This window comes from Geotrypetes seraphini, chromosome 12 (genome assembly GCF_902459505.1).
Source record: "Geotrypetes seraphini chromosome 12, aGeoSer1.1, whole genome shotgun sequence".
In the NCBI taxonomy this organism is placed as follows: domain Eukaryota; kingdom Metazoa; phylum Chordata; class Amphibia; order Gymnophiona; family Dermophiidae; genus Geotrypetes; species Geotrypetes seraphini.
The window spans coordinates 86,846,545-86,862,630 of NC_047095.1; the positions used below are offsets into that span (position 1 = coordinate 86,846,545).

General features: G+C 42.4%; 1 protein-coding gene across 1 annotated transcript in view; it reads left to right on the top strand.

Annotated features, from left to right (window-relative positions):
- The window catches only part of ASTN1 (astrotactin 1), a 463,118-nt gene that overhangs the window by 148,102 nt on the left and 298,930 nt on the right, over positions 1-16,086 (top strand). Inside the window, exons 7-8 of the mRNA XM_033915539.1 lie at positions 1,901-2,068; positions 13,020-13,104. Of these exons, the coding sequence (XP_033771430.1) occupies positions 1,901-2,068; positions 13,020-13,104 (253 nt within the window). The remainder of the gene's footprint in view (positions 1-1,900; positions 2,069-13,019; positions 13,105-16,086) is intronic.

Genomic DNA, 16,086 nt, shown 5'->3' on the forward strand with positions numbered 1-16,086 from the left:
TGCTTAGATAGAAATGTCTTTTCCAGATTAAATATCTATATCACATTTTTTTCCAGAGTAGTATAATGAGTCCGAGTGCAAAAAGGTCTAGCTAGGATGTTGCATTGTGCCAACAAACCTTAATAGGATGAAGACATGCCCATAGTTGCAGACCTGTCTTAGCCAGCTGCTTATCCAATTTCATGTATAGGAGTTGTTAAAGGCCTATATGCCTGTTGGGAAAATGTTTGCTTATTATCTTACTAGTGTCTTGCACTGTGATTGTGTTCACAAAATGACAAAGTCAGTAGTAAAGTAAAACGTCAATTCCAACACATGGTTGTCATGTTTTGATATGCCTGATAATATGGGGCCCTTTTATTAGCTTTGCACATGCTAATGAATATTAGCATATGCTACGTGCCATGTAGCCCAGAGATATAAAATAGGATACACAGCATTTAGGGCCATTCAATAAATGGTGTTGAAAGTTAGGTGCCAGAAAAATTGGTGCTCAGTGACCAAGATCTGTATAATAACAAAGTCACCAACTAAAAAAAAAAAAATCCAAAAGCAGAAAAAGACAAGAGAAACTTAACTGCAAAAATGGTCTGAGTAGTCCACAGAGCACTTCACTCGGTACTCCACCCTCCAGACACCGCAGCCAGTGATGGGGGAATCTCCATTTCGCACTGCTGCTTCAGGGGTTACAGTCTTTCTGCCATCCAGATGAGAAGTCGGGACCGTCTGTTCAGACCACACATCAAACACAAAAGAGTTCTGGCACTGAATCCCTTGAAAGCCCTCACCGCATGCTACTGGTGAGGACTTAGACCAACTGAAACCTAGTGAAAATCCTGGTGTGAAACTTTGGCATGCAGCCCCCAAATTCAATAACACTAGGGTAATTCTTTGGAATGTCCCTGCCCCACCCATGCCCTTCCCATAGCCTTGCCCCCTTTTGGATTAGGCGTGGATCTTTACAGAATTGCACTCAGCCAGATATGCATGTAAATCTGCATTAGAGCCCTTTAAGGCTAATAGTTGATTGTTAATAGCTTGTGAACTAATTTATTTGTGCAAGGATCTCAGGATCATGCACAATTTCCCTCAAGAAGCGCATAGCGAAACAGGGGGTCCTGTTGGAAATGGACATTTAAGAAGACGCTGCGGTTATGGTTTAACTGCTTTTCAATACTAAGCGTCAGCTTTGTTTTGGCAATTTTTTTCTGCTTCAACAGAAGTCCAGCACTAAGTTGTCATTACCTTTTGGGCATCTGTCCTGAAATATTATTGAGAATTGCATTTTATATTTTTCATAAGAATTGCAATTTATAAGATTATATGCTCTGATTAGACAGTTGCTCTATGGAGTTTTTTAGACCAAGGATGTGTCTCCCTGCTTCAAAATTTGTGTGTTATTGAAGCCCACCCCTCAACGTCATCCACTGGAGCTCCTCAGCGGCCCTTATTCGGAACTTATACCTGTTTTGGCGTGGTTTAAGTCAAACGCATAAGTTCCGACTGGGCAACCTGCTCAAGTTTTTGGTTATACTTGCGTACAACTAAGTCCAGATTGGCCCACTTCCCGCCCTATCCCCTCCTCCATAAATGCCTCTTTTTGATCTAGGCATTTAGATGCAGGAGACAAGCCTAAGCTGGTTTTAGATACATCTAAAACCAGCTTTGATTATCGATACGTGGACGATCTGGCTTTTTGGATGTTTTTTTTAATTATTATTATTATTATGAGCCCCTTATTGAATTGAATTTCCTAGCCAGAATGGATTAAGTTGGCATGATTGCAACTGTCTGGATTGAGCAGGTGAACACTGACACTGCAATATTGTAATTTATTGTAAAAAAGGACCCTTCCAACCACAGCCAGGATTCCTCTGACACTTATTCTGCCATCTTTCAGGAAGTCGCTTTATCTTACTGGAGGGCAGTCAGCTGGATGCAAGTGATTGGCTGAACCCTGCTCAGGTGGTGCTCTTTTCTCAGCAGAATTCCAGCGGGCCCTGGATGATGGACCTATGTGCCCGGAGGCTTCTTGATCCCTGCGAACACCAGTGTGATCCAGAAACTGGTAGGCTGAGCAAAAGAGGATAATGCTTTTACTAATATGTCCTGATGAATGCTCCATTTAGATTAATCATTTGATTATCGTTTATTAAACTTGATATACCTCTTGTTGCAGCACAATGCAAAGCAGTCTACAATAAAATACATCAATAAAATGAAAATAGAACACCATATAATTTCTTATATGTGTAGCACTCCAAGGGCCCAATGTAAGGATCATGCAAAAGTAGTGACAAAACCTGCTGCAGAAATGGCTATGGGATATTTACTTATCAAAATTTGTGGGATTAGTTAGCACATGTTATTGTATTGTTAACCTAGATTACTAGTAACTAGGCCTCATTGCATAAAACAAGACCTGTGCTAAAAGAGCATGGATTAATGCAAAAATATCCTGTGTTAACGGTAGCCCATATTGATGGCTATATGTCTCGATGTAAGATTCAGGCAAAGTCCCACAGTATTATCCAGTAATTTCTAGGGTTCACTTTAAGTATGCCTGCCTAACATTCAAGATCTTACATGGCATTCTTCCTCCTCTAATTCCACTATCTTGGAATTCTATGAGACCTGACACTACCAGATCCATCCAAAATCTTAAACTATCTTTCCCCTTGCTAATAGGTGTTATCTATGCTGGAAAATCTTCTTTAAAATCACCGAGCTTTGGAATAGCCTTCCTGCCCTGCTGCGGAACCCTGGCTCCTTCCAATTATTCTAAAAGCAACTGAAAACTTGGCTATTCTCAAAAATGTAACTCTCGCTACCCTCTTTATAATCACTAATTCTTATTATGTTTTTACTTCTTTATATTAAAGTTCCTGTAAACCGTGCTGAGCTCCATCTCTATGGAGAGGATGCGGTATGTAAACTTAAGGTTTAGTTTAATTAGTTTTCTATGAAATATTTTCCCTTTCAAAAGATGCTGGATATTACACTCTTGAAGAGCAGTTCTATAATTGGGTGCCTACATTTACACGGGAGCAACACAAAATGGAGATGGCAAAGAACAGAGACATGATCATGAGTCAAGATGGCAGGATCTTTATTAGATGACCAACATGGCTGTGTTTCAGCACAATGCCTGCATCAGGAGCCATTAGCTTATCTAAGAGCAGATATAACAGAAAAAGCCTTACTAATAAGCTCTCTGAATCAAATTCCAGTGCAGCACTCATGACGATAGTTATCTGGCTGCTAAAGAAATGTTGATACAGGAGATGTCCCTACAGACGCTGCTCTCAAGGACAAAGAGAAAGTAGTTACTTTCCTTATTACCTGATGCAGGCATTTTGCCAAAACAAGATTGTCAGGTCAACCAATAATGATCCTGTCGTCTTGACTCTGTTCTCTGTCGGCTCTGCTTTGTGGTGCCCCTGTGGATTTCTGCAGAAGTCGTTTCTACTCTGTTGGTTTTTTTGTTTCCTACATTTACATTCCACTTGCTCACATAAATGTACAGAATACTGTCACTTTTGAGGTTAAGTGTAGAAAAGTGCATGAGTGGTAACAAAACACCTGGGTGTTATTCTGTAAGGGAACATGTACGTGGCATAGTAGATAAATATAAGGGGAGTGTTCACATGAGCCAAGCATGGGTAGAGTTGCCAGACATCCAGATTTATCCAGACATGTTCTCTTTTTAGAGGACTGTTTGGGCATCCAGGCGGCTTTTCAAAACCCGGCACTTTGTCCGAGTTTCAAAAAGCTTCCAGGTTCGGGACTGCATCGGGAGGGCATCTGCACATGCGCGGATGCAATGCGGTTGATGTCACATGCATGCGTACATGTGTGTGACATCATTGCGTCACCTCTGCGCATGCACAGTTTTCCTCCCGATGCGGCTCCGAGCATAAGAGGTTGGGGGCAGGGCCATGGTCCAGATTTTATGATCGTAAAATCTGGTAACCCTAGACATGGGTAATTCTGATTCTTATGCACATCACTTACTGAATATTGGTAAGTTACTCGCTCCCTTGTCACATTTACGTGCCTATAGTTATATCAGGTCTATGGCTGGTTTCTATGCAGGTGTCTAGATAGCCGATACCAAGTTACTCTAGTATTCTACAATGAAGTCTGGGAACTCAGTTGCTGTTATAGAATAAGCCCTCACTACATGGTATCAAGATGCCTAAAAGGAAGCACCCACTTGTAGAATTACCCCTTTGAAGCACAGGAGCCAGCCCTATGGGTGCAAGTGCTGAGCACCCCCAATATTGAGCAAGATTCTTGATCCTGCCCAGGAAGGAGTCATTTGTATTGTGTCTAGCACCTGCATGCTCTTGGACCAAAGATGCACCACCCCTAAACTGAGAAAACAAACTGACTTGCAAGCTCTTTGCCCTTTTCTGTTTGGCCCTGTGCCTTAGATCCAGCCCCAGGTTTCAGATGCTGCATTTATGTAGCCTAGAGTAGACTAAAGGTTAAGTCTCTGAGCCAATGGCATAGCTACAGATGGGGGACAAAAAACAAAACCCATCAAGTCCGCAGTAAAGAAACAGTAGAACTAAAACAGAAGACGAAAATGCAGAGCAATGTACAAGATGCAGGCAATGTTTTTCACCCTAAATGAATAACATCTTCATCAGAGGTCTCAAAGATGGTGGTGAAAAATTATATACGCAACAATTTTTGCCTGGTTGATGGGCTGTGGTGTGTAGTAAGATGTGTCACTGCCGAGAAAGCTATGAAAGTATTGAGCCATAGATGGGCATGTAAGAAGCAGAAGCCCAGCTCATATCACTAGCTTGCTTTTAACAGTCAGGAAACACAGAACAGTAAAAAAAAAAAACAACAAAAAACTCCACAATATTGTATGAGAAAAAGACTGTTCTGATGAAAGACCTGGCAAAGCTTGAAGAATGGTCTGAAATTTGGCAGCTAAAATTTAATGCTAAGAAATGCAAGGTCATGCATTTGGGCTGCAAAAACCCGAAGGATTTGTACAGTTTAGGGGGTGAAGAACTCATGTGCATGACAGAAGAGTGGGACATGACAATAAACATATGCACTAAGTAGCATCTGGTGAGATTAGGTGGTGTAGGTGTGTTGACCGAATGGCATTTCTGGGTGAATGACTTTAAGGCACTGGGTTAGTAAAGAGGAAGTTTTCACGGCCTTCCTGAAGTTCCAGAGTCCATCTAGTGATCTGACAAATGGAGGGAGGGTGTGCCAAAGTTTGGGTATGAAATGTGAGTAGAAGTGTTTGCGGGCTGTTTCAGTTTTGAGGGAGTGGCCAGGAGGTATGGTCAGACATTTTCTCCTTGGGACCTCAGTGGTCGCTTTGGGAAATAGATTTGTAGTTTAGTTTTCATGTAGTACGGAATTGTTTCATGGAAGGTTTTGAAAGCGAGGACCAGGGCCTTGAAGGTGCAGTGTTTTTGAATGGGCAGCCAGTGCATGGAAGCTAATCTTTCCTGTGAGCTCTGACTTCTCATTTGGCGACTTTCACACCAGCAGTGGATAGAGACGTGGCATTGAAACTGTATTTTTTGATATCAGCAGTTGTTTCTTAATGTGAAAGTTTGTGTGTTTCCTGATGTATTGAAGGAAACCCAAAAGAAGCAAATTCCCGATACTGAGATCTAGGTGCAGGACTGAACAGAGACAGAATCGCACATCTAGATTTACCTGAGCATGTCCTCTTTTTAGAGAGCAAGTCCGGGTATCCAGACAGCTTTTCAAAACTCGGCAATTTGAAAAGCAGATTGCGTCAGGAGGGGCATCCGTGCATGCCCTCCTGACCAACAAGCAGCCTGAGGAGGTGGGGCTAGAGGCGAGGCTTTGATGTGGCGTGGGCATTAAGGGGGAAGATAGGTGGAATTGGGCGGGCCTATGGATCTGGATTTTACAATTTACATATGTAAAATCTGGTAACCCTAACCCTGTGGGACACATGCCCTGTGCCCCTTCCCATCCTACCCACTGTGCCATGGCCAAACAGAGGAAACAATGGATGGGAAACAATTTGTGTCCCCACTTCCCTTGCACCCTGTGTGGCTGCACTGCCCACCCAGCCTTTGATGTAGTCCTGCTACAATGATACAACTGGGGGCTTTTTTTTTTTTTTAGGTGTCATGTCAGCATATAGTTAAATATCATTCACTAAATATCATTTTACTAAGCTACCTTATGTGGGACACGCTAAAGCATCACACGTTAGTTTTTGCATTGCTGCACGCAAACCGCACAGTAAATATTTGGGAGGAGTTAATTTTTGAGGGGGCAAGTCTGGGACAGAGAGTGGACATTCCTGCTCTAACCAATTATTGTCTCCACATTACAGTATGCTAATGGTTAACGTACAAACCTAGAAAACATGCCTACAAATTAGGTGGAGGTAAATGCAGCTGCAGTAATTTTTAAAATGGACGTGCGTTAATGGCAACATTAGGGCCCCTTAAACAAAGCCGCGGTAAATGCATTGAAGCCCATTCAAATCTTACTACTACTTATCACTTATATAGCGCTGAAAGGCATACACATGCTGTACATTTTGACATTTGTAGACGGTCCCTTCTCAGAAGAGCTTACCATCTAACTTGGACAAACAGACATGACATAGAAGGTAGGGGATGCAGAACCCAAAGTAAGAGCCTAGGGGCCTTGGTGTATTTACCAGGGCAGCATTGCAACCACATCTTTGTTAAAGGGGGCCTTAGTGCTCAGCCATTAATAGGAGAAAAATAGAAAATTAGTTTTTTTTTTAATGGCGTCAGTAGAAAAGGTCTTAGTGCTTTAGAAAGACCCAATGTAAGTGCATACTAAGACCAATTTGTACTGCAGTTTTGTAAAAACTGACCATGTACCCCTTAATGAACCTCTCACCGAAAGTATTATCCCGAGTCTCAGGAGTATTAACTTGTATGATTTCTTCTTCTTGAACCTATATAGGCATCGTTTCAAGTTTTGATTCGATATATCACTTAATGTACAGCCGAAGCAGTTCACAAAATATATAGTTAAAAATATACTTAAAGGGAAGCTAACACAGACAAATTTAAAATACAGTACTCCCCTGAAATTCGTTGGGGTTACGTTTGCAGAGTGATTGCAAATGTTGAAAAACCACGAATATCATAAGAGTACTGTAATCGGCACTCTCCCGCCTCCTCCTGTCCCGGTGTTCACTGCAGTCAGACTGCCCGAGCTCTTGTGCACCGGCCCCTTACGAGCCCCCAGGCGAATGCTGAAGTGAGGAAAACCACAGGTTGGGAAAGTGAAGACTGGGTTTGTGGAACTAGTAAGAGAGCTTTCCCATTGGTCAGTCATTCGTGATATTTTCAGACCAGAAGAGGCGGTCAGAAAATACCACGAATGACCGAGACCGAATTATGAACTGCATATTCGTGGGGGTATACTGTACTGAGGGAGACTACACTGGATACAAAAGGAAGACAATTATTTATAAAAGAAAAAAAATGGTTGGGGAAAGGAGCAATCCACAAATCCTATATTAGATTAGATTCTTCTTGAGCATCTGTCTTTTTTTTCACTTTTAGATTTCTGCTATTTACCCCCTCCCCTTTCCAAAACCACGCAAGAGTTTTTAGCGGCAGCTGGTGCACTGAAAGCTCTGCGCTGCTCTGACACTCCCAGGAACTCTATGAGCGTCAGAGCAGCGCAGAGCATTCATTGCGCTGGCTAATGCTAAAAACCTTTTGTGTGGTTTTGGAAAAGGGAGGGGGTGGGGTTAATTTTTGAGATCCTATATTGTGGTTCTTTTGCGCTATTTTCCTTTGGATTTTATTGCTTCATCTTTCTTTTCTTTTGCATTTCTTCTTTTTCCCCATTAATTTTTTTTTATTGTTTTGGGGTATAAAAGTACATGAGTAACATGAGAGGAAAAAGAAGTAAAAAGTAGCAACTTATTTTTATTTTGAAAGTTCTATCTATGTATAAGGTTTACTTGGTTGTAATTATAAAATTGCATAAATAAAAATTAAAAATGGCTTTCCCTAACAATTTGATTTCCAAGACTGGTATTCAGTGTATTGTTTGCACAGTCTTCGAGTATATTTGTAAATGTCACACATCACACAAATGAATAGCTCTGGAAGTGTGCTATGGATGGATTTTTTTAAAGCTTCTTATTGTTCAGAGAAAGAAGTCTATTTAAAGTATATTACCTACAGAGAGACTTTCCAAACACTTGCAAAGCAGCTTCCATTACAAAGAAAGCTGGGTATGTAATTGTTTTCCTTTACTTTTCCCCCTCTCCCATTTTTCCTTACTCCCTCTACTAGCGGATCCCTTTTGTCTACTTTCTCTGTTGTGCTTTTATTCTCTTTCCTTTATAATACTAACACCTCCCATGCAGGGTGCTGGGCGCCTGTGTATATCTCTGCAGACTTGGTGCTCCATGCCTTCTCCACCATCTGTCACAGCAGATGTATTGACGACAAGAGTGCCTGCTTAGCAAGGCATAAAATACCCTTGTGGCATCCTTAAAATTCACGGCTCATGATTCTTCTAACAGGTTTCCTTGTGCTCATGCCCCTTTAAAAGAATAATATTGCAATCTGTTGCTATAGTGACATACCCACTGCAATCTCCTAAATTCATTATGGGCTTGTTACTTTTAAAAAATATTTTACTAAGAACTGCAGTATAAGGTATGCATATAAAGCTTCTAAATTTGATTATTTAATATTTGTGACTTTTATTATGTAGCTGCAAAGCAAGAACATCCTATTAGTTCAAATAAGAATAGCAATAGAATAGCAATAGTGGGTCAGACCAGTGGTCCATCTAACCTAGTATCCTGTTGCCACAGTGGCCAATCCATGTCAGAAACCCAAATAGTAGCAACATTCAATGATACTGATCTCAGTCTTTGAGTATATTTGTAAATGTCACACATCACACAAATGAATAGCTTCCTTCATGTCTTTCTCAATAAGAGACTATAGACATTTCCTCCAGGAACTTGTCCAAACCTTTTTTAAACTAGCTACGTTAACTGCTCTTACCACAGCCTCTGGCAATGCGTTCCAGAACTTAACTTTTCTCCGAGTGAAATATTTCCTCCTATTGGTTTTAAAAGGATCTCCCTGTAACTTCAAGTGTTCCCTAGTCTTTGTAATTTTTGATGGAGTAAACAATCGATCCACTTGTATTCATTTTCATTCTACACTACTCACAATTTTGTAGACTTCAATCTCCCCTCAGCCGTCTCTTTTCCAAGCTGAAGAGCCCTAATCTCTTTAGTCTTTCCTCATACAGGAGGAATGTCATCCCCTTAATCATCTTGGGTCGCTCTTCTTTGAATCTTTTCTAGTTCTGCTATATCTTTTTTGATACAAGGCAATCAGAACTGAACATAGTACTCAAGGTGAGGTTGCACCATGGAGCGATAGAGGCATTATAACATTCGTAGTTTTGTTTACCATCCCTTTTCTAATAATTCCTAGCATCTTGTTTGCTTTTTTTGCTGCGGCCACACATTGGGTGGAAGGTTTCAGCGTATTGTCTACAATGACACCCAGATCTTTTTCTTGGGTGCTGGACCCTAGCATCTGGTAACTATGATTTGGGTTATTCTTCATTTTGCATTTGTCCACATTAAAAATTACTTCTGCCATTTGGATGCTTAGTCTTCCAGTTTCCTAAGGTCTACCTGCAATATGTCACAGACTGCTTGCGTTTTTAACAACTTTGAACAGTTGTCAACAAACTGCATGATAGAATATTTTAAGACATCATAGGGTATAAGCAAAGATGGAATATTTATATAGGTAAGATGGTTATGGTTATTCTTTATTTGATATACTTCCTTTCCTCTGATGATATCAAAGTGGTTTAGTTTCTCTATCTGTCCCAGTGGGCTCAAAATCTAACTATACCATATTTCCCTAAAAAAAAAGACCTACCCTGAAAATAAACCCTAGCATGATTTTTGGGATAGGTCTTAATATAAGCCCTACCCCCCAAATTAAGCCCTAGGGGTAGGCAACTGCACTTCCCCCTGACCCGCCCCCAGCCAAACCCCTGCTTATCCTCCATCCTTCCCTCCCAACCGATCCCCGCCAACCACAACCATACATACCTTACTGCATAGGAATGTCGGGCCAACAGCACACTCAGGCTGCTTTGTGGCCTCGCTGGAGCCTTCCGTGTGCCGCGTTACTGATGATATTATCAGTACACAGAAGGTCCCCTTGAGAAAGCTGCGAAGCTGCCTGTGAGTGCTGCTCCTCTGCCCAAATGAATATAAGACACTGTCATTTTGGGGGAAACACGGTAATACTTGGGGCAATTGAGGGTTGAGTGACTTGCCAGGGATCACAAGGAGCAGCTCTAGGATTGAACCCGCAACCTCAGGGCTCTAACCACTAGGCCTCTCCTCACTCAGACATCAGAACAGAGGGGCCTCAAGGGTCATGGCACCCCAAGAAATTGGCAGTAGGAAGTTATATGGTTTATAACTTCCTACCGTCTTCTGTGCTGTGTCTGTCCACCTCCTTCTGCACAGGATCACTGACACCACCTGCGCCGCTGCCGCAACCAGACTGCCCCCAAGCTGGAGATCCTCTTTCAAAGCCACCTGCTGTCAGCTGCCACTGTGCTGCCCAGGGCCTCCACCGCTGCTACAGCGGTTAACATGGGACTTCTCTTCAGGTCCCTCCAGCCTGATTAAGGTCAGTTGGGCTGGGGCGTTGGAGGGGAGGAGGATGGGGAGCATTAGAGGGCTGGAGATGGAAGCCTAAGAGAACATCCGGCATCAGGGAGGGGGGGCCGCTGGAGAACATAGGGGGCTGTTGAGAAAAGCATTCAGAAGAGAGCATCTGGGAGGAGGCTAGAAAACCTAGCATTATAGTTAGAATTATGGTGGTGGGGTCTGGGGCAGAACTTGGGCAGGGTCTAAGGTGAAGCTCTTGGGCCCCCCCCAAATAAAAAATTAAAATAAAAAAAGAGTGTTCTGTTGCCTATGTCCCCACTCCTAAAGAGTAACAGAAGTAAGAAAATAAGGGGACTAATTTAAAGGAAGTTGCACATGAGGACAGAAAGGTTCTTAAATATTATCTTAGCTAGAGTAGGAGTGGATAAACATGACCTGCCGGTTTCACTCCTTGTGTGTAGTTTATGTATGACTAGCAAGTTAGTTACATCTTCCATTAAAGGCCTGGATGGAGAGCTTAGCTTTCACCTGCTTCCTGTAGTCTAGTGTTAAGCAAAGCCTTTCAGGTAGTACATTTAGCGAAAATATTTCCACATGAGGATTTACAGCTGCTCCCTAACACGTATATAGGGTTACCTACAACTCAGAAAACTTTGGTTTTCACAACTGAATACACCCTAAACTACAAATTAGGTGCAAAAACAGGGGTTAATGGACAATCACAATACCTCTATTATACTTTAATTGCAAACCAATGCTAATAACTCAAACCTCATTCAAAAACTGACAACTCAAATTTTTTTTCCAACCTTCATAAAACACCCACATATTAATCTCACCCAGAACAATTATCAGCTAGGAGGCTGATGTATCGCAAGACCATGATAATTCAGGTCATAAGACCTCTTATAACCTGGATGTTATTTCAAGTCTACCACCTGAGTGGATAGTGCTTTTCAATCATCTATATCAAAACCTTTTTCCCTTCCCTTAAATAAATCTACTATAGAGATGGCATGGAACATGTATTTAACTTCTAACCATCAAACTAACAAGTGTGAAAGCAGCAACACTTATCTTAAATGGCAGAATGCCAAATCCAATGTGGCCTTATATCAAACACCAATGCTCGACCTTCCTCAGAGCGTTTCAATCCTCATGGATCTTCTTCGGGGGATTATTCCTCGTTGCTGTACTAAATAAAACAACAAAGAAAAGGTATATTGGGTTATCATACGACTCCAGAAAAAGGAGGATGGATCGAGACATCTGGGTTTTACTTCCATTGGAAACGATTTGAATTAAAGTTCTTTCTATTACTTTCTGCATCTGTTGATCCTCTATTTGTTCTACTGTACTTGCATTGCAGATCTGCTGCCTTTTGTGTCCCCCTTCCCTGTGGCTACCCCTTCCAACCACCTCCCTCCAAGTGGGACTCCCCACCACTACCTTGGGATTACTTAAATTCCTTGTGGACAAGGGGAGGAGCAGGAGCAATGTCCATTCATTCCTACTCATGGCCCATGTTGTGCCCAACATGGCGATTGTGACCTTTCACCCAAGTCTTAAGATACACAAGACTAGTGTGAAAGGTCACAGCAGCCATACTGGATGCAGTCATGGGCAGGAGCAAATGTACATCGATTATGCCCTATCAATCCCCTGCTGAACTACCAAGGATTGAGGTAGGCCTGGAAGGGGATGGGGGGGGGCTGCAGAAAGGGGGGCTAGAAATCTCAAAAGCAATGAGGACTGTCATTGTCTTATGGACTGCCTATCTCTATATTCAGGAACATGAATTATTTTCCTGTCCAGACTGTCTAATAGTATGATGGTACTTGAGGTAGTAGAGGGTGAAGTGACTTACCCAAAGTCACAAAGAGAGTGCTATTGGGGAAAAAAGGAATTATAGCCCTAACTTCCCAGACTTGCAACTCTCTTCTTTAATTGCTTAGCTACTCTTTCAGTTTCATGCCATGTCGGTTTCAGAACCTACATATAACAGAGTTTTGCCAGAATTAGAATTAGATTGGACCATAATGCACAGAGTGGAAAGAAATGAAATCTACTCCTTGGAAAATGCTATATGGACTATTTTGCTGAACTGAAAAATCCCTTTATTGAAATGATAAAATGTATTTAAACTCCTGCTATTCTCTCATCTTTTAACTGATAAGGAAATATATTCTTATAACAGGAAGCTGGTTTGCCACAGATAAGTGAATGTAGGTCGACTGAGCCATATCTCCTCAAAATCATGTGATCTTTCTAGACAATACAGTGCATTGATCTTTGAAACCATTCTTTAAAATTAACTTCTTTCCCTTTATAGGTGACTGTCTTTGCTATGAGGGTTACACAAAGGATCCAGTGCACAAGCACCTGTGCATCAGGAATGAATGGGGAACTAATCAGGGGTAAGTCCAATTAGCCAAGTGCAGGGCAGATCTACAAAGTACACGGTCAATTACACACTGATTACAAGTGGAAGTCATTAGAATTATAGTACTTATGTGTTACTGTATATGTCCTCTGATACATATAAATGCCAAAATTCCACCTAAGTGCTATTCTGGAAATATGTACAGTAAGTATATTACAAACTGTTGAGTGTATCCTACAGGCAGAGTCTAGGTAGAATGTAGGCAGGACTCACATGCATGTAGTTTACAGAATACTAAAAGTTATGTATATGTCACCAAAAGTTAGGTGTATATACTTCTATTGCACAGGGCATACAAGTCCTGACAAGTAGGTTAACTCCCCCCCCTCAATAGTGAGCTGTTGTAGGAGTCATACTTTTTCTTCAGCTCTGCCTCCTTCCACAATGGGCTGTAATGCCTCTTCAGTTTTTCCTTTAGCAACTGAGCTGGAAGATGTCTTTCTGATCTGCTCTGACATTTTTATTATTGGGGGAGGAGGGTTATCCGACTTTGAAGCTTGTAGTGCTCAAAAGATCCCTAGTAGCCCTAGGGCAGTTCTGCCTAGGATAAGACGCAGACTCTCTGATGAGCTGTCTGCTGCTGGCAGGGCAACCGTAAGGAGCCTATCTAATGTGACCGGGTAAGACCTGGACTGGATTAGCCAGAGTCCTGGCCTGGGTCATCCATTCCTCAGCTGAGCAGTTGAATGAGGCATGGATGATAGAGGGGTGTCTGCAGCAAATAAAAAGGTCCAGCACAGGTGTTTAGTGTGAATTTATTATGCCTTTATTTTCTGGCTTCGTACTGTAGTGCAATTCAAAACACAAAAACTCTCATTGGTGCTAAACAGCATGTTAGCCCACCATGCTTATTCACTTTACAGTTCAAGAAATCTGGCAACTTTAAACAGCTTGCCTCTGGAGAAATTCTCAGGGTGTAATTAGTTTTCTCACCCTGAGCATGGGATTCTTAACTCTTCTGTTACCCTTAGTTAAATCAGAAGCAGTAATTCTTAATTTTTCTGTTACTTTGTTTTGTGAGGCAACACCACATTATCAGAAACAGCTTTTACTTCCCTCAAACTTCACTCTGTGACCATGCCTTCAAACATGTCTAATTCCTCAGGCTCCATTTCAATATCATTTACTAACATTTCTTCTGGCATTTCCACATCATATTCAGTACCTTCAGAAGAATGATTAGAGGCTTCAGTTCTGAGATTTTCTACATGCTTTGGGAAGTGCCGGTCTCTGCCTTCTGCATCCAGGCTTGCACAGGTCTGCTTCTTGCCCAGGCTTCAGGTATACTACTGTAAGTTTGTGGCTACCTCCCTTTTCTCTACCATTGGGCTGATTGTCTCTAGAAACACCAGTGGTTCTCTGGTGCTTTGCTAATGAGCCTGGATAGCTTCCCTGCTGACTAGCCCTGCCCCCAGCAAAGCTAATTGCAGGAGCTAATCTCTTTCTGGGTTTTGCTATCACCGGCCTGGTGCCTGCTGGTACTTGTAGTTCTTTGCCTTTAGCATTCTCTACACTAGAAGTAGGCAAGTATAATTGGGTTACTTTTGGGCTGCCTTTCACTGGGGATAAATTCTGCAGGGCAGTCTCCATAACCTGCCTGCTTCTAGGAGAATGTTTAGGGATAGTTTTAGAGTACTGAAAGGTTTCTTCCAACATGACAGGACTCTCCCTGTCACACAATCCAGCATGCACTAACAGTTAAGGAGCTCAGGGACTGTTCCCCTGGGAGCAAGGCTCATCTCTGATTTATCAGGCACTTGAGCGCAGGCTGTTTTGCCCTGCAGTATGGTCTGAGAGGACTATGATGGGTGCCAGCTGTGTTTTTCCTCTCCCCATTGTGGCGCAGGAGTCTATGTGGATCAGTCCAGTATTGGCCCGACTGACAGTCCAAAGATTGAAAAGTCCTGGACTGAGGATTTACTTGTTTGAGGCAAGGATCTTCTCCACCATCCACCTGCAGTGAGAGTTGAAGTAAGCTATAGCACCAATACAGCACAGCACAGTACAGTGAGTTCAGGCCATTATAGACTACGGGAAAATTGTGGGAGGGGGGTCTCCAGAGGGCAAGTTTGGTGGTTTGGGGGGCTATATATAGGGTCCCCCACCTCTAAAAAACTCCATCCCTGTACTGTTTGAACCTTGTTGTGGCGCCAAAACGTTGCTGCGGTGACCATCTTGGATCTCCCATTTTTTATTTTAAAAGTCTTTATGCCTCAAAACACCTCAATTTTACTCAAAATTGATAATAATGAACTCCTCAGACCCTTCTACCCCTATGTCATGTCAGGATTGTGCTTGTTTGTCAACTGAGGAGTGTCTATGTGCCACGTGCCATGGCACAAGTGAGGGGGTGGGAGCCTTGGGCTTAGTCCCCTCTGGTACATCTAGGGCTGGGGAATCTCAGGAGGCTCATTTGTCATGGAGGAAATTCTTCCCAGACCCCTTGGAGAGAAATTTGGTGAAACAGAAACATGTGGATGCCAGAGAGCCCGAGACAACAAGGTGAGTCCCTGAAGGGGATCCTCTGGGCTTCCTATTCAGGGCTTTACCCCTGAATTTGTGAGTATCATGTGGAAAGCTTACTTAAATTGTTGGGGGGTCTGACTGTGTCCACTGAAGGTGCAGGTGTGGCTGTGCAAGAGGGTCTGGCCTCCCACTGCACACCTCCCCCAGAAGAGGTTTCCAATCAGGAACCAGACGACCAGTCAGAGAAGGACTGATGAGACTGGGGGTTGGAGTCCATGCCTTTACTGCCCCAGAGTGAATCTTTGCTTATAGGAGATTTGTGGAATCAAGCAGCGGCCACTTGATCAAGGGGAGGACCTGACAGTATGTCGCCTCTTTATGCCAACAGCATTGCCAAGTTTCCAAGTTTATAAAAATTTTGATAAAACGCCAATCATGACTTCTAAGCATTTTACATTAAAATAAGGGAAACAATCAAGAGTAAAATCAA